At 42.0% G+C, this 20,208-nt stretch overlaps 1 protein-coding gene across 1 annotated transcript in view; it reads left to right on the top strand.

Moving 5' to 3' along the window:
* Positions 1-20,208, top strand: part of ube2j1 (ubiquitin-conjugating enzyme E2, J1) — a 53,598-nt gene that overhangs the window by 26,774 nt on the left and 6,616 nt on the right. The window contains exons 5-7 of the mRNA XM_080048407.1: positions 311-416; positions 11,024-11,153; positions 11,506-11,646. Of these exons, the coding sequence (XP_079904533.1) occupies positions 311-416; positions 11,024-11,153; positions 11,506-11,646 (377 nt within the window). The remainder of the gene's footprint in view (positions 1-310; positions 417-11,023; positions 11,154-11,505; positions 11,647-20,208) is intronic.

Below are 20,208 nucleotides of genomic sequence, written 5' to 3'. Positions count from 1 at the left end.
AACACAAACCGAACACAGCCAGTCATGAAATGGACACACACACACCCTTGACCCTGACCATATTATTAAAGAACGTCCCGTGCCAGCTGGAGAAAGTGTGAGTACAGAAATATGGTGGGTGTCCTGACGGAGGCAGGAGTAAATCCAGGCTTACGCTCAGAAAACAAAGCATCACTCCCAGTTATGTAACATGGGTACTGAACATGGCCACATGTGCAGCCTGTTGTGTCATTTAACCCTGGTCTACTCAGCAATGTTAAACGTGTATTTTTTGCTAATACCCTCTTTTTTTTCTCTTTTTCTCTTCCAGTACGAACCGCCCTTATAGCTATCATCGGATTCATGCCAACCAAAGGAGAGGGAGCAATAGGATCTCTTGACTACACCCCGGAGGAGAGGAGGGCCCTTGCTAAAAAGTAAATTGCGGTAGATTAAAAAAATATATGATCTATGTTTCTGCTGCAGAGCATGTGTTGTGCATGCACTGCTATGGAGAGAATGGGGTGAGGTGAGTGGGATGGAACAGCAAACAGCAGATGTCTTGATAAGCAAACACACAGACTAATGATATGATACAGTTTATATCATTAATACAGACAACTCCATAGGAGCATGTCATATAATCGCCTGAGTTGACATGCCTCCCACTAATAACCTAGTCACAAAGGTAAAGGTGCACATCCAAGCCATTCCAGGCTGGCATGTCACTAGACAATGTCCTCAAAGGGGATTGGAGCACCTGCTGTTTGGCTTTAGAGAGAGAGATTTTTCTTCTTATCTTTGTTCCTTTTCTAAAACAAATAGATAGATTCCTGTTTGCACGCAGCATGCCCTGTCCCACTCATGGTTTCTGACATCAGAGGCGAGCACAGTGTGAAAGTACCCACACACACACACACACTCACACACACACTCAAAAGTCAGCATGAAGAGTTACTTTGAGGCAGACTTTAGGTATGAGGTAAAACAAAGTTTAAATATACTGTTCATTTGGTAGAGTTTACTATGCGTGAACTGTTCGGCAGCTGGAAATGTGCCAAATATTGCGTTATGGAGGGTTGGGTATGAGTTGATCTGGTTGCCATATGAGGAGAATTGACACTTTTTGTCAAAATGTGTGAATATATCCTCATGATCCACTCCACTTTTAACTGTAGCAGTGTTTGAGTAAACCTCAGTCATGGGTTTGTTTTATCAGTGATTCTTGAGAAGTGGGACAAAACAGGGTGCAATGTTGAAAAAGTACAAACCCTATGTTTCGGCAAATTAAATTACATGTATGTATCCAACATATACTAAGCTACTTAGATAAGCTTTGACACAACCTCCCAGCTTTTGTTTTTTTTTACCGTCATTGGCCTATCACCACCGTCAGATGTCAACTCCGTCAGATTTCCTGTCTGATGGGGTTGACATATTTAACGTTTCTTAAACAGAACAAATGGAATTTATCTAGTAGCCATTTGGTTTTTCTGTTGATGTTAGGAGCTAGTATGAACTACTTCAGGAAAATAAAATTATCAAAAAAAAAAAAAAAAATCTTCAGAAGTTGTAAGTCGGTGTTGACATATCATGGTTGTGACACAGGACTTTCAAGATTCGGAATGTAAAATATTCTAAAACTACAACACTTATCAGAGCCTGTCTGACTGTCTGACTCTTTGCAGGTTTTGTGCATAGATAGTAAATAATATGGATGTAGCATCCGGGCTGACCTCAGTTATTCACACGGCATCCAATAATCCTGGTTTGTGCGCGTCGCCATTTTGTGAGATTTTTACTCCGCCTCACTCCTCTTGCCGAAAAGGGGAATCGACGTCACGTCGGGGGGAGGGAGATAGCTGACGTATACCTCCGAGGCAAAGTGAGGGACAACGGGCGGAGAGCTGTCACTCAAGAGATCGCGCCAATACATTTTAACCTCCAAAATAATAAAAACTAGCGTAGGCCAAAAAAATTCACCCCCCTCAGTGTTGTCATGGAGATATGACCTAAACATACAGACTAAAATGGTTTTGTGGCCCAGGCTGTAAATAGGTTTAATAAGACTTTGAAAACGGCCTATCTAACAAGTGAGTCAAAGAAAAACTGCTCGTCTTGGCGCCACCCCCAGTGGCACTTTCTGGTTACTACAGTTGTAGGTCACTTCCTTATTGGATGCCGGTAAAAATCGCTGAGGTTGGGGCTTGGTTTTGAGAGCTACTCTCCGGCTGAGGAAGTACAGATGGACCAGGACCCCTGCACACTAGCAATAACAAGGGCAGATGTGTGCAAATCCTTCAGAAGGATTAATCCACACAAGGCCCCTGGATCTGATGGCATACCTGGCCGGGCTCTCAGGGTGTGTGCAGATCAGCTGGCTGGTTTGTTTACAGACATTTTCAACCTGTCACTGCTCCAGTCTGTGGTCCCCACATGTCTCAAAAAGTCCACCATCATTCCCATCCCCAAGAAGTCAAAAGCATCCTGCCTCAATGACTACCGCCCAGTAGCACTCACTTCCATCGTCATGAAGTACTTTGAGCGGTTAGTCAAATCATTCATCACCTCCTCCCTCCCTGACTCACTGGACCCCATGCAGTTCGCATTAGGGGTGTGCACGTGTACACGTGTAACCGTTTGTAAATCATAACCGTTTAGGAAAAATCAATAAACGAAAACCGTTTTTTTTTTTTTTTTTTCAAATTTCAAATTTTCTTTTTTTCAAAGTTTTGAAAGAGGTGCCACATCATCCACCCTGACTCTCAACACCGCCGCACCCCAGGGCTGCGTGCTCAGCCCTCTCCTCTGCTCCCTGTTCACACATGACTGCGTGGCCACACACAGCTCCAACACCATAATCAAGTTTGCTGACGACACAACCGTCATCGGCCTGATCACCGATGGCGATGAGACGGCGTACAGAGAGGAGGGGAGAGCCCTGACATCTTGGTGCCAGGACAACAACCTCCAGCTCAACCTCAGCAAAACTAAGGAGCTGACTGTGGACTACAGGAAGCGGCAGGGAGCCGGGCACGCCCCCATCACCATCAACGGGACAGCAGCTTCAAGTTCCTCGGGGTCCACATCTGCGAGGACCTGACCTGGACTCACCACACCGACGCCATCACAAAGACGGCAAGACAGCGGCTCTTCTTCCTCCGCAGGCTGTGGAGGTTCAACATGGACTCCAGGATACTCTGCAACTTCTTCAGGTGCACCATAGAGAGTATCCTGACTGGCTGCATCACCGCCTGATATGGCAGTTGCTCCGCCCTCAACCGTAAGACATTGCAGAGGTTGGTGAAAGCTGCCCAGCACATTACCAGGACGGAGCTGCCATCCATGGAGGACCTCTACACTCAGCGCTGCAGGAAGAAGATTAACCGGATTATTAAAGACCCTCATCACCCCAGCAACAAACTTTTTCAGCTGCTACCGCGTTTCAGTTTCATCCCACAGGCAATAAGACTGCTGAACTCCTGAGCTACTTAGCTCACCACAATGACACTTTTTAAACTTGCCACTTTATACCAGTCACCATCTGGATAAAAACGTCTGTTTACATTTATTTAGTTTTGTATTTAGGTCTCTGCTGCTATCTTGAATCTTGAATCTTTGCAGAGGTAGAATTTGACAAGAGGTCCTTCAAAGTGACAGCTGCCCCTTATTTCGCCTGATTTTATTACATTTTACATAATGAAATGTCTGACGGTGTTGACTTAGTAAAGTTGTCCCACCACTTAGAATCCTTATAAAACATGAATCTAATGTGTTGTAGAAAAACTGTTTTTATTGATATGGGAGATTATTTAGTGTTGCTTTTGATGAAAAAAGCTCTTTTTAATCATTAAAGAACATTTTTAATAGGTTTTATTGCATATGAAAGATTGAAACCTTCTCTGAGGACACACTGTTTTGGATGTCGTGCGAAGATAACAAGTGGCATATATTTGACATAATAATGATTAAATAAAATTTAAGGGGATAATTGTGCTCCAGACATTCTATTCTTCATCTCTAATAACATCTACAATTTTAAATATTTTTAGTTTGAAACATAACAGCAGTTACATATGGAAGACGGCCTTTTGTCCCAGTTCTCAAGAATCACTGTTATACACATACATTTTGTTTACCGGTAGTCATTCCGGGCATTTAAAAAATATATATATATATTTACAAACTTGCCTCTTTGTATTTGGGCCCCTGTCCCTCTAACGTCTTCACTCCTGGTATTGAGATTTGACCAAGTCATTATCTCCAGAATAGTCAGCCTCTGGAGGGAGCAAGAATGAGCACGCTTCTCTTAATTTCACACTGCAGTTCCCCTTTGAGAAAAGCACAAAGGATCCAGCCGAAGTCTATCTTCCATTAGCTGAGGAGACGGGGGGAGGGGGGGTGGGGTCTCTGTCAGAATGCTGTTTCATTAGCACATGGAGATGAAAAAGACACAGGAAGACAAACTTTGCTATAAATACTTGGTTGCTTTTCTTTTTGATTGAACACTTTTTTCACACAGTCTGAGGCTGAGGCAGCACTTCTTTTTGGTTTTGCTTCTTCCGTGCCCCTGGTGATTGTGAGAGCTGTCAGTCAGAGAAGGGCCTGTGCACAGCGGAAAGGGGCTGCTGTCCAATATTTTTATAGTTTGCAGAGTTTGACATGTAATCTGCCAAAGATGCTGGCCATCTTGTGACGTGGTAGGACAAACACACAAGGGCCCTGTAATAATATTCCCTGTCGTTCATTCCTGGGGGGACGCCCTACCAACTGAGCTAAGGGCGCCCCCTTCTTTTAGTTATTTTCTGGGGAAAATGTCCAAATTCCGATTTAACGTTTCATATTTTCCCAAATAACACAACATTGAACACTTCATTTCCCCATGCTGATAACTACAGACAGGCCTTGCAGAAGAATATGTTTCCTCTGTTCTATCTGTTCAGTACAAGCCCCAACCACAGCCAGTTCTACCAGCATTCAATGCGGAGTGACAAAATGTTGAGTTCACCGAGTGGCCACTAAGGGCAGATTTCAAAACAGAGCAATTTCTCATTGACGCCGTGTTAAATAGTCCGTTTTCACAGTATTGTTAAACCTATTTAAGGCCTGGTCCAAAAAAAACATTCTAGTCTGTATGTTTAGTTAATATCTCCATGACAACACTGAGGGGGACAATTTTTTAGTTTTTATTCTGTTTGGATGTTGAAATGTATGAACAATTAGGGGCGCAAGCTCTTGAGTGACAGCTATCCGCCCGTTGTCCCTCACTTCGCCTCGGAAGTATATGTCAGCTAGATGGGCGTATCTTCCTCCCCTCGACGTCACATCAATGCCCTTTTTCGGTAAGAGGAAATGAGGAGGAGAAAAGATCTGACGAGATGGCTACGCACATAAGCCAGGAGAATTGGATGCAGTTGGAATAACTGAGGTCGGCCCGGATGCTACACCCATTTTAGTATATAGGCTACTATCTATGGTTCAGTAACGGGCCGCCAGGCCAATGGGACCCCCCGCCAGGCCAACAGCAGCCTGACTTAAAAAAAATTATAATTTAATACATTTTTCATTGATTCCGTAATAATCATTTGCGAGCATCTGCGCGGCACTGTCGGTCTACCCCTCGTGTGCGTGCCCTTACAACCTCTCGTCTGATCATCCCATCAGCTGATCTGTGTGTCTGCGTAGCCAGATCTACTATGGAATGGTTTAAATCAAAGCATAGTCATGTGTTAAAATGGTCCAGTCAAAGTCCAGACCTCAATACAATTGAGAATCTCTGGAAAGACTTGAAAATTGCTGTTCACAGACGCTCTCAATCCAATCTGATGCTAAATCTGAAGCTCAAGCTATTTTGCAAAGAAGAATGGGCAAAAATGTCAGTCTGTAGATGGGCAAAGCTGGTAGAGACATAACCAAATAGAGCTGTAATTGCAGCAATAGGTGGTTCTACAAAGCATTGACTCAGGAGGCTGAATACTTTTGCACGCCACACTTTTCAGTTTATTTAAAAAAAAATGTCAAACCAGAAACCACGTTTCATTTTCATTCCACTTCCCAATTATGCGCCACTTTGTGTTGGTCTATCACATAAAATACCAATAAAATAAATGTAGCCGTGTTGTTATAACGTGACTAAATGGCGAAAATTTCAAGGGGTATGAATACTTTTGCAAGGCACTGTATATTTGTTTAAACTGATATTGTAAATAAATATACACACATTTTAAATGTTCTGCCTGCAACACGTTTCAAAAAAGTTGGGATTGTGGCATGTTTACCGCTGTGTTACATCACCCTTTCTCTTAAAGCTCCCATATTATACACTTTTCGGTTCTATTATACACCATATTATATGGTCTTAGTGGTCCCTAATACGTTTTTCTTCAATTGTTTGCTGAAAAAAACTTTCAGATAATTTATTGTACTATGCTGATGTTCAGCTAATCTCACAATGGCCTATTTTTTAAAAAGAGCTGCAGCTCCCCTCGTAAATATACAATCTTTGAGCTCCCACCGCCCCCTGTCCGGAAGCGAAGCCAGATACGCCTCGCCCTCTGTCTGTTTGTAAACAATGATGACGTATAGCCTATTAGCACAATTAGGTTTAGCCTACCCATGAGAAGAACCAAGTCTAGTGCTAGTAACGCACTTTGATTAGTTTGACATGACCGATCCTTGTCTACATGAAAGACTATGTTCATACAGATGCACTGACAGCCACACGCTAATGGAAACGGCATGTTCACAATAAAAATGCTGCAAAAGATGGTGGCTACTGCGAAGCTAGCTCGGGAGCTAGCTGCTAACAATACCACTAAAATCAGTGAAAAAATTATCTTCAAAGTCAGACTTCTTCAGTATACCTTCCAATCCTTTGTCCTGTTAAAAACGAGGCATTTCCAGACTGGTGTGGGGAATAGAAATATGTTTTTATGAGCAAAAGCTGAATGCTTGTCCCAAAGCTAATAGCTATACACCAGTCAGGCAAAAATACCAATAAAAACATTTATTTCAGTTTCAGTTTGAAAAAAAGCACAAGTAGCTTCCTATCCGTTGTGTTATTAAAAACAAGGCCGCTGTGGTTAAGATAAATTAGTGGATTATGCAACATTCATCATGTTTTGCCGTACAACAGGCATCTTGTCGCTTAGCAACAAGCAAACAACATGGGGGTGAAGGAATATTTTTCGAGAGGATCTCGGGCTGTGGACCAATAAGACATAGGGGGGTAGACTGCACAGTGGAAGCTTCTGGCTTTCCAGTTTTTGACGTCAGAAACGGGGAGAATTCTGACTGGAGTATATTGGGTGGACAGGTGGAGGGTTTCAGAAAAGGGGAGAGTGAGAAAAGGAGAGAGCTTTCTTTTTTTTATACTTTGGCAGTCTGTAGGCACATCGTAGACCCATAATTATGTTCAAAAACATCGGAAAAGTGCATTTGCACAATATGGGAGCTTTAACAACACTGACAAAGCGTTTGGGAACTGAGGACAGTAATTGTTGATATTTTGACAGCAAAATTATTTCCCATTCAGGCTTGAAATACAACCTCAGGAGACGCTAGTGAGTAGGCCATGGAGCAGGTTGTGTTTTACTCAGCTCCTCCACATTCGCTAAATTTAGATTAAAAAAAAATGCAAATTTTCAAGCCTTTCGACGGAGGCAAATAACGCAGAAAGCTCTTAAGGATGGATAAGAAAAAAAAGAGCCCCAAGGTGCTGGACAATCTTTCCGGGAGTAAAGGTGACTTTTTGTCGAACGAGCTAGCTAACTATATTTTTTGTTAACTTGGCAGGTAAACCTGACAGTGAGCAAGAAAACTATATTGGGCACTGTTTGTGGAGGAAATTTGAATTCCCTGGAGAAATGAACAAATAAATGATTCATATAACAAGTTTGTCTTTTTTTCATATTTAATAAATAAATAAATTCCAGTACACAGAAAGTGACATCACAGCTCTGGGACAGACATCCTCCCGCCTCGAAGGCTCAGAAGTCTGACACCCAGCACCTCAAATTCTCACAATATATAGTAAAAGAACATCCTTGTTTTGTCATAGTTGGGACATGTTGTTGAACATAGAATAAAACTGTTCTTCAAAACTGCCATAGTCTTTGTCTCTTGCATCCCATAGCTTCAGCAATATCCGAATCGGACCATGGTCTCAAAATGAATATATACCCTTTGAACCTGCCGCTATCCTCATCGGCAGCAGTTTTGTTGGTTGCTGTTGGTCCGCGTCCTCTTGCTCTTGCTTTTCTGATTATCTCTGTTTTTCTATCTGCAAACATTGTTTTTTTTCCAATTGATTTAAACTAAGCCTCCGCCTGCAGGGAATCCAAATGGGAAGTCCGTCTATCTGTCTTCCCACACACATTGTATTATTAGTGGAAGGATCTTGAGTTCAGTGGGCCTCATTTATCAAACTTGCGTGGAAACTGGTGCAGATTCTGGCGCAAATACCTCCCTACGCCAGGTATCGGGTGGGATTTATCAAACAGTCGTATCTCGCCAATCTCGGCATACGCCAGGCCATTATTGATAAATGCGGCGGCTGAAAACAATCATTATTTGAATATCACGCCCCTATATTTTCTCAGTTTAGAGGCCACGCCCAGAGGTTTTACGACATGGATATGCGCTTTACGGCAAAGAAGAGGAACTCTGTCAAGTAGAAATTGACAGAATAACGAAAAGTAGAAAGTAGAAAAAAAAGAGTTTCATTTCGGAGCATTAAAAGCGGCATCAAAGAACGACAGAAGGCAGCAGTTAGGAAGGAAATAACTGCTGCGGTCAACAGTGTTGTCGTTGACAACAAACGATGTCCAGCTGAGGATTTAGCATTTGAGGTTTACATCAGTATCGCTCAAATGCTATAAAACAGCTATACAATTATATGTCGCAAATATCTTTACATAGATGAAGAAAAAGTGGTCTGACTCAAAAATCGCCACTAAAAAGCGTGGTGCTGCTCTGAAATGCAACCAACTGGAGGTGCAGGCATAATATAAGTGGTAAAAATATGCACTAACTGTCCAATAATGGTCCCCATGAAAGAAATGCACGTCAGCAGATTTGAATGATTAGACTGTATTGTCCCTTTTAGATAGCACTACTCAAAAACTTAAAAATAACACATTTAGCGTTTTACTGTATGACAGCATGCGCTTGGCATGAGTGGTCAGCCCGGCCGTCAGCAGCACAAGCCGACCCGGCAACGATCAGCTGTGAGAGCGCCCACCGTCCTGCTCCACCAGCAGTCCGGAAAAACAAGCTGAAACGTGCCGGTTAATGGTGGAAATAAATCGCTCGCCTAAGCGATCAATGACACATTAAAAGAGGAACTAACATCTCAAAAGTGCGTCAAATAAATAAAATGTTAAGCTGAATGTTGTGCCGTGTATTTTTGTTATCATCAAGAGCAGTGTACTACTTGCATAGCCTACATATTTAATACTTAGGCTAACATTTTGAATGAATGCGGCACCCGTGCCTCAGTGTCCCCCCAGCTGCTCCAAGTCGGAGATAACTGCCCTTACGCAGTCCCATACAGCGCTCCTAAGTGGCCGGTGTGCGCACTATTGAATCAGTGCTCCTACTCAGTTGCACACCATAAGCTGCACATTTTTGTGATTAGTATCTTTATTTCGGTCTGAGCAAACACTGCATTTGTATTATCTTCTAATAATTGACCAACAAAGTCATCGGCTACCCGGCACAGCCTGCACTGCGAGTCCATGCCGTTTACAAACTTGCGTACATGAGCTGAGAGCTGGCGTGGGATTTGATCGTATCCTATGCTCACGTCCATATTGATAAATGCCGAGGTTTGCGTGGAAATGTGCGTACACCCACTTTTCTGGTCTACGCACAGTTGATAAATGAGGCCCAGTGTCTCCATGTTTCAGTGTTACTCTGACTTTTACCATCCATCCTTTCCTCAAGTTATTTTGTGCTCTTTGTGCTAACAGAATAACTTGTCTACTTATTTTAGTCAATAAACCAATCTTCTGAGTTCACTACAGCAGTAAATAAGACAAGTCTGTCTGCAAGTACTAATGCAAGATTTCACCGGTTTACCAATACATTAGGCTTTATCTGCAATGACTTCTAATATTATTTTGTAATATTTATTCATTTCTCACTGTGTAAATTCTTGTAATAAAGTCAGGTTTGGAGCGCCAATCAGGGCTCCATCAGAGACAGCTTCTCACGCTCAGGGAATAATACCCACTATGCATTGTTTCACCTACCATTGTCTTCCAACGGCCCCTCCTGCCTCCCCCCACTGAAATGCGCAATTTTTGAGCGAAATAACAACAAAAGTCATCTATCTACAGTCTATTTTCATATATATATCAGGTGCAATTTTATTAAATACAAATAAACACTTATGTTATTTATGTAATTAATGTGCACGTGGTGTCTACTTCTGCGTTGCTTTGCTGCTCTCTCCTCTGCTCCGTTTTGTGACGTGCGGACGAGGATGCTAACATTAGCTCTGCTGCTAAACATCTTATGTGGATCTCAATCAATGGACCAGAGGTGTCTGACTTCACATACCGGGAGGCAGTGTAAACTGCTTGAAAGTAGGCTACAGGAAAAGTGCTCAATACAGCCTGCCCTAAGCCAAATAGGTGACATTTTGAATGGACATGACTTAGTTAAAAAAAATTGCTGTTGTACAAAAATGAAGGTACTCAAAAAAAATGGGGAGGGTGCAAAATAATGTGTGCAACCCACCTCATCCATTTGGCTGACATTCCACCCCAGTCACACATTTACATATGAACAAGTACAATTTAAACAAAATATAAAACAAACTTATGAATACATATAGTACATATTGTTAAATGATAAATTGGCATTACACTGTTCATAGTTACGGTAACTTTGTACTCACAGAGTGGAGGGACCTGGTTGCCTGACACTTCCAGAAAATAGTTTTTTTTATAAAAAGCTGATGTTAGAAGTGTAGAATGAGAGATTATCTTGTGGCACAATGACCTGACCATGTACCTACCTACCTCCTGCTCTGTGGCAGGTCCAAGGACTTCTGCTGTGAGACGTGTGACTGCTCCATGCGCTCTGCCCTCCTGGACCTCACCCCCGACAGCAACCCCAGCCCAGAGGACAGCAAGGCTAAAGAACTGGCTCAGCAAATCAACTTCAAGGTACCAGCACAGGGCTGTTACAAGAGTCATGTTTGATTTACATTTCTGTCAGAGATTGAAAGAGCTTCTGACGGCACTAGCTACAGATGTCTGCTGCTATTTTTTTCTTCCTTCAACAGCCAGAGAGAGGCCTTGATTTCAAGTGAAATATATTTGATTATTCTTCAGTTAGAAATCTCCCAAATACTGTTCTCACTTACTAAATAATTCTAGTTGTTTTTTTCTAGTCTATTTAGCTTTTTGGGTTGCTTCAGATACTGTCAGCACTTCCTGCCCTGATATTTCACATTAAAAGCTTTCCACCAGCTCAAAGGGTATAATCCCTCCGCTGCTCCCCTGTGTGTTAATGCAGGCAGAGTCCAGTCTATCCAGACAGGCCAGTGAGAGCGGAGGAGGTGCAGAGAGCGAGCCATCCACAGTCACCCACGAAGACCCCTCCAGCTCTGCTGAGCAGGAACCTGCTGCTGCTGCTGACCCGCCCCAGGCTGAACAGGTGGGTGTTTATACTGCCACTCTGGGTTTACACATAACCTGCCTGCAGTCAGCCCCACCTGCCACACCTCCGCAACATACCGTCCCCATGGCTATACATGTTATAGCCTGTTAACTACTAATATTACTGCCAGCCATTGGTTGGTTTAAAAAAAAGTATATATACACTCACTGCCCACTTTATTTGGAACACCAGTTCAATTTCTTGTTAACACATAGGGGAGAGTGGGGTGAGATATGTCACTTTTTACTCAAAGTGACTTTAAAGTGAGGCCTTGACAGTAAAGTCTCCAACTCAAATATGTACATATATTTCAGGTAGGGCTGTCAAATTAACGCGTTAATTTCGATTAATTAATCACAGAAAAATTAACGCGATTAAAAAAATTAACGCAGATTAATCGCACTTCTATAATGCCCTTTGACCCGGTGCAAAAGTGGTGCGCAGCTCGGTGAGCTGCACCGAGCTGCACCTGTAGCTTACAGCCCGCACGGGTGAAAGGGAGAGAGAAGCAGAGGAAAGGGCAGGGCCGAGGGCTCTATGGAAAATAAGCATGAAGGTAGGAAGACATCTTACTTTATTCTCCGCAGTGTCTGGGCATTATTGATTTAGTGGTGCAACAATATAGGTTCAAAACAGTAGCCTATCTCTCAATCTTCCTCTGTGTGTCTCAATTTTGTTTGCTAGCTGTCTCGTCTCCCGCCGCCCGCCCCGTGTGTGTGTGTGTCAATATTTTTGCCTATGAGTATGACGATGGTGAATGAATCGGCATAGGCATATGTGGCAGTGCAGCGCTGTCTGTTGTGGAGACAGAAGTTACGAGAGAGAGAGAGAGAGAGAGAGAGAGAGAGAGAGAGAGAGAGAGAGAGAGAGAGAGAGAGAGAGAGAGAGAGAGAGAGAGAGAGAGAGAGAGAGAGAGAGAGAGAGAGAGAGAGAGAGAGAGAGAAACTGTAGCAGGCTATACAGCTGTTTATAAACAGGTATAAAAGTGTCATAAAAGTATGCGATTAATTTAGATTAATTAATCACAGAGCCTGTAATTAATTAGATTAATTTTTTTAATCGCTTGACAGCCCTAATTTCAGGGTGTTGTGCATCCCTGACAATAAAAACTTTGGATCTGGAATAAACTGTTGAAGAAATATAGCTTTCGGAAAAAAACTTGCCCCCGGTGTGGTGTAAGTTGTACCGTTGGAGAGAATACCATGGGGTAAATTGTGCAATTGATGTATCTCTTAAACTGGAATGCAAGACAAATCCATTAGACAATCACTTATTTAAGGTTTATTTAAAGTAAATCTTTTACAAAGATTGAAGGACAAGTTTCTTAAACAAGGCCTAGCAGATCTAATGGTGTTACCTGCAAAGCTCACAATGACAAAGTCACCATCATCATCTCTCTGGCCATCTGAACTCTCATCAGTGGTGTCGATGGTCGAGTGGTGGAATGGAGATGTCCCTCTCTTCTGAGCTACTGTAGACAATCACTTTCTTTTTGTGACCAGCGTATACAGCCATGCCAATGGCACAACTCTCAGAAATTTACTTTGCACTAGCTGCCCCTCCCTTGTAGAACCAACTGCCACCTGGCATATGCGATTCCCCCCCAATTTCTGCTTTTAAATCAAGGCTCAAAACCCATCTGTACACCCTGGTTTTTCCTCCCCATTAACTATCTTACCTCTGCACTACTATCTTTGTTTATATGTGGATGTCTGGACTTTGTCTTTTATTTCGGTTATTGTTATTTTACCTTAATGTTTTTTACCTACTGAATGCATTACAGCACTTTGGACAGTGCAAACTTTTATACATGTGCTTTTATAAATACATTTTACTTACTTACTTACTTACTTATTTACTTATAACTCACTCCTGGCCCTCTGGCACATATCACCCCAACCCCAGAATTTTGGATATTAAGCCTGATGCAGCAAATTAGAGCTGACATCGTGCAAAGAGCTGACATCGTACAAAGTGTAGCATACTAAAGCACTAAAACATGTGTCAAATGTTTTCAAACGTGTCTATAATTGTTCAGACACAATAATCAAAAAACCTTCATCATGGAAATTGTACTTTGAAAGGCAAAAAAACTGTTTTCTGAGCTTAAATGTGCTTATATCTTATTCCATGTTTCTCCCTTCTTTACAGGATGAGTCAAATGGATGGCTCTAATTAAATATGTGCTCACATTTCCAATTTATTCTATGGTTTTCTAGAAACAAGGGGTGGCACAACTTCCCCACTGGCACAACTCAGGCCACTCTCCCCTATAACTAATTAGCATATCACATGGCAGCAACTCAATGCATTTAGGCAAGTAGACCTAGTCTCGCACAGCCAGACCAAACTACAGCCAGTAGTATGGTCTGGAACCAAGCTAAATCGTTTCGATTATAAAGGAGGAACCTGGGCTTGCCTGTTTACATTTCTTTAAACCAATCGCAATCGTCTTGGGCGGCACTAAGCCCAGGAAGCCGCAACGTGTGCTTTCAAAATAGTGCAATTCAGTTCCGACCATAGACTGGCTCCGCCCACCTACGTACTTCCGCTCAAATTTAATTTTCCCTTCAGTAGTCAGTCTGGGGCTGCAGTGAATTTCTCAGCTCTAGCTCAGGAAAATGTACGGCCATCCAATCAGCGAAATTAGCGAGTGGCTGAGAACGATGACGTCGAAGTCGCACTCCAGTTTCAGATGAATGCTGCGTTCCTTTATACTCGGAACTCGGAGATTTCCGACTTGGTAGTTCCGAGTTCCGACCTGTCAGTGTTCCAGTGCATCTGCTCGGGAAAGTATTGACGCCTACAACCTTTCTCATCCAAATAACTAAACGTTAGGCTCTAGCAAGTTACCGTTGCCAAGTACCGGTAGATCCATAGACTACAATATGTAGTGAAATCGGAAATTTCCGAGTTCCCTGTGCAACTGGAACGCGCCGTCAGAAGCCGGCTCATGACATACGTCATGACCAAACGTTATGCGATTGGTTGGCAGATTCAATAGTTTTAAACTTCAACAGACACCCGCCTCCAAGTGAGTGAACGTTTGCCAATTACAGCAGTTCCAGACCTTCTGTACAAATTAAATGAAGTACGATGGTCTGGTTGGACCAGGCTATGCCGACCAACACCGTTAATGACGCACGCTGTGGGTGCGCGCTCACGTGTGTTTCACATGTGTACTGACAGTATCAACTGGATACTGTCAGTACACATGTGACTTCTGTGACTAGTTGTGATCTGATCCCGTTGACCCGCTTTGCATGTAAATTAACACTTACATCATTTCCGTTTGCATTGGTGTTTTTAACTGGTGGGGTTCAAACAAGTACACATACAGGGCTGTACAGTTTGAAAGTTAAATAGCATTTGCTGTTAAAATGTAGGCCTATTACGTAGGAAGATAAATACAAGGGTACTCGTTCTTGTGTGACAGGTTGACGAGATACTGTCTTGTTTAGACACAGAGGAGTGATGCACAACACTGCTTAGAGGGCTCTCCATTAACACTCGCCAAATGCGGATAAATGTAGTCTTAAGTAAATCTTGGCAAGTAATGCTGGGCTTACACTAGAAGCTACTACTTTTAAAAGACTGAAGACTGACACCCTCTCACATCTAAAGATAATTAACTCACACCTGAAGACAACTAGTCATAAATTCTCTGAGTTTTCAGTCACAGAATGAGATTTTGAAAAGACAGGGGGTCTCATATTGCAAGACTACAACTAGAATTCCTTTTGAGATTAATATTATTTCCAATCCAGCTACCGGGGTTTAAAAGTGATTTCAGTCAAATAAAAAGTAGTTTTTTAGCAGGTAAAATGGACTGGGTGTTAAGTAAATATGAACAACTATATGCCCTTATCACGTAGTCTAAATGTCATGCATGATCACGTTAAAAACTGCAAACGCGATTGTGATTATTTAACCCATTGATGACGGCTGCTGCGCGATGCCACATTGTATCTCCTGCCTGATGCTGCATCATGCAGCATTGTTACTTTATCTAATTTTCATGGCGTGCGCAACATATAATGCACCGTCATTGGTTCAAATCAAATGAGGTGGGTTTTGTTGATTTTTTTAAGACCACGTGACCACCCAAAAAATGTGTGGTTTGCAGAAAATTACGCCAATAAAAAAATTAATAAATAAATAATAATAAAAAAAATACGCCAGCTGTGTCGGCGATAGTGTAATACATAACAGTTAGTGGCGTTCGGAGCGCAGAATCAAGGTCTACTGTAGGCTACTGACGAAAATCACACAACACATTGCATCTATTTATTAACAATATTTATGAATTTAGGCTATATTTTGCTGCTCCAACTCAAATTCAGCCCAGCCAGGCGATAGTTAAGTTTCAGTTTCGTTTTCATCTCCGTGGTATACAGCCGTTTGGACCAGCTGATCGGCTCCCGACAGCAGGAGTCAGTCTGCGTTCCAGTTGTACTGGGAAGTCGGATTTATGGTGCCAGTGATAACTGAACTAAATAATAAAATAAATCTATCTCCTCCTTCCTATATCTATCTATCTTTATTTCTCCACTACACACTCAGTCACTACTATCCATGCTAAAAGGAAGCAGGATTATAACCTCATTTAGCACATTATTTTTAAATACTTTATATTATTTTTTTTTCTCCCCCATCTAATTTTGACGATTTTTAGAAACATTTGTTGGTTTGTAAGCGCTAAGGGAGCATGTTTAAATAAAACCTGTGAACCTTAACTTTTAAATGTATTTTATTTCATGTTTCTATGTGCTACACAGGCTTAGATATTAAGGTTTTGGTAGACTTGACAATTCATACTATTTTTTCAGAAAACCCTCAGGCATTAAGGACATGCATCCTAGATTGCCATAGTCATCAATGGGTTAATTAAAAAAAACGTTGATTCAATATTCCGAGCGGGGGACATCCTAGTTATTTGACCAGCTTTATTTGCTGATCTCGTCCCCCAATAACTCTAACTCCTAACTCTAAATGTGACGGTAAAGTGTTAAGGTTGCGCAGTTGTCAGCTTGTTTCTCCAGCCGAGGCTTCTAGGTAAATGTGTCCCAAAAAAGTTCCTCGCAGGCGGACACAGGTCGCGACTAATGCCGCTCCTCCAGCGTCGTGTTTGGTGCTGGAGAGTGTGACAGTGTTCACGTCATTTTGCTTGAGCCAACCCCTCAAGACTAACGATAATATCAAACCTGTTTGATAATGTCGGAACGTCAAGACAGGAAGAAGACTGTATTAAATTGGGTCGGATGACCACCTCACACCGAACGACTGAGATTACGGGCGCGCGCCACAACTCCAGCAAGACTGCTGTGATTTCAGTCCGACATTGGAAATTTGTCTGCGACTGTCAAATCGCGTGAAAAGTCGTGTAGTGAAAGTCCAGCATAAGTTATTACGCCACTTTGGCTGGTGAAAGATCTGTGCTCGGGCGGCTATTCTACATCAGCACACAGCTTTCTAAATGAACTCAGTTAAATTACTGCTTGTAATTTTGAAGCTAGATAAGAACAGGAAGTTAGCGCTTCACAGGCCTGCAAGGCATCAGTCAAAATCAGTGACTTCCGTGTAATCAGATTTACGCAGTGAAATGAAAACAAAGGACAGAAAGCGTGTAATTTGCAATACTTCTAACTGCGCTCACACTAAAACCTTCGGTTGCATGGTTGCAGCCGCCAGTGATGCATTTTCAACGTATTTCCGCTCAGGCAGGGGGCGGCAGTTGAGTAGGAGGTCCCTAATGTGGACAAGAGTCACATTGTTGTTTACACTACTATTTGAATGTGGACACATCAGACACAAGCGACGTAAACCACCTCCGAATGTGGTTTTTGTGATCTGATCTCAATGCGTCTTCAATGCGTCCTGAGAGTGTTTCCACCTGTAGTTGGAGCTGTCCAACAGTATTCAGATGACTAAAACCACATGTTAGTGCTAGGTGGAAACGTAGTCTAACTCAAATAACCACTCGTTACAACAAAGGTATGAAGAATACCATCTCAACGCACAACACGTCCAATCTTGAAGCAGATGGACTACAGCAACAGATGACCCCACAGGGTGCCATTCCTGTCAGATAAGAACAGAAAACTGAGGCTGCAATTCACACAGGCTGACCAAAATTGGACAATTGATAAGTCTTGATTTCAGTTGTGACATTCAGATGGTAGGGTCAGAATTTGGCACAGAATTAAGGCAGATTGGAAGGCCAAAGGAGGTCCTAGCAAGGTGTTCCTGATAAAGTGGCCAGTGAGTGTATACTGTATACAGTATAAACAACTGAACTGTAAATGTCAATCACTGATATGCAACATAGGCTTATCTAGCCTATGCTAATTCCTTCTGCTGATGTTTGGCATGATTAAAAAGCAAACCTGTATTTGGCATTCTGTGATTTGTTTGTCAGTCCTTTTAAGCTGGAGAGGTCACTCGATAAACCCATTCGGGTTTCTGACCTCTCCAGCACATACTCTTTTAATCTTTACATGTGTTAATGTATTTGTTGAGTGTGTTGAGTGTGTGCAAATAAATAAATAAATAAGCTCCAAAGAATTGGACAGAGCAGTGCATGTTGTAAAGACCCACAGTGTAGATGATATGTGCAGTCAATTACCCCTCTTTCACATTGTTCCTTTAAATTGGAGGCGGGATTCTTCACTTGCTGACCTCCACTCAGCTCCACTATCATTCTGAATATTTTGGGGAATGATTGTGCATGACTTGAGTTTAATCCTGCTTCCTTTAAGCATGGATAGTAGTGACTGAGTGTGCAATGGAGTGAGAGAGATAGGCAGAAACACTTGCCCAAATGATAGACTATTGTTAAATGTCATTCACCCACCCAGTGTTTTTTCGCTAGTGCCTCCAATGTCCTGCTGGGTGAAATTAGTAGCCAGCGGAGATCCTGACCCTCCTAGGGGGGTCCGAGGGTATGCCCCCCGGGAGATTTTTTTTTACCTTTTTGAAGTGAAATGCATGAATCTGGTGCACTTTGAGAGGAATATAGAGGCTAAATCTAAGGAATTTTGTGTGAACAAATATTTTGGAGACACTATGTCAGATGAATTAGAAGCTATTGAAGAAAGACACATGGATTTTCCATAAAAATATTTATTTAAAATGAAATATTATGCAGGGTCCTCTGGGTTGGGCTTGGAGCTCTTTTTCTTTAACGAGACATATTTCTCTGTAATATAGTGAATGCATTTAAATGCAGTGAGAGGAACGAAGCTGAAGAACTCTTGTCCAGCTATCTTTATTTCCACAGACAAGGCTGAAATAGGCTATAGACTATACACAGTGCATGGGCAACTGAGGGCAGCCCCATTTTCAAATGTTTTAAAATAAACTCAATACAAACTGTGCATGGACGTGACTGTGACGTGATCAGTTAACCTCGGATTATCTCCCAGATGATCTGATTTAATTATTAGGCTATTAACTAGACCAAAACATTGTAGGGGAAGGTGGGGTGATTTGTGCATTTTGGAAGTTGCAAAACCCCTTGTTTCTAGAAAACCGTGGAAGAAATTGGAAATGTGACCACATATTTAAGAAGAGCCATCCATTTGACTCATCCTGTAAAGAAGGGAGACACAAGGAATAAGATATAAGCACATTTAAGCTCAAAAAACTGTGTTTTGCCTTTCAAAGTAAAATTTCCATGATCAAGGTTTTTTGATTATTGTGTCTGAACAATTATAGACACGTTTGAAAACATTTGACACATGTTTTAGTGCTTTGGTATGCTACACTTTGAGTCTATATAGTTAGCACAATGTCAACCCTAAATTGCTGCATCATGCCTATTATCCAAAATTCTGGGGATGGGGTGATTTGTGCACAAGGGCCTGGGTGAGTTATAAGTAAGTAAGTAAGTAAAATGTATTTATAAAAGCACATTTATGACAGTTTGCACTGTCCAAAGTGCTGTACATAGTGCATTCAGTAGGTAAACAATGAAGGTAAAATAACAATAACCAAAATAAAAGACGTAAAGCCCATACATCCACATAAACACAGATAGTAGTGCAGAGGTTAATGGGGAGGAAACACCAGGGTGTACATATGGGTTTTGAGCCTTGATTTAAAGGCAGAAATGTAGGGGGAATCACATTTGTCAGGTGGCAGTTGGTTCCACAAGCACGGAGCAACTAGTGCAAAGTACATTTCTGAGAGTCGTGCCAGTGGCATGGCTGTATACGCTGGTCACCAAAAGAAAGTGATTGTCTACAGTAGCTCAGAAGAGAGTGACATCTCAATTCCACTTAACGACACCACTGATGAGAGTTCAGATGGCCAGAAAGATGATGATGGTGACTTTGTCATTGTGACACAATGACGCACAAATCACCCCACTAGTGGGGTGATTTGTGCGACAAGACAACTTTTTTTCCGAAAGCTATATTTCTTAAACAGTTTATTCCAGATCCAAAGTTTTTATTGCCAGGGATGCACAACATCCTGAAATATATGTACATATTTGAGTTGGAGACATAACTGTCAAGGCCTCACTTTAAAATCACTTTGAGTAAAAAGTTGCACAAA

This window comes from Ammodytes marinus, assembly GCF_949987685.1.
Source record: "Ammodytes marinus genome assembly, chromosome: 19".
In the NCBI taxonomy this organism is placed as follows: Eukaryota; Metazoa; Chordata; class Actinopteri; order Uranoscopiformes; family Ammodytidae; genus Ammodytes; species Ammodytes marinus.
This window is presented reverse-complemented; position numbering and strand designations above follow the sequence as displayed.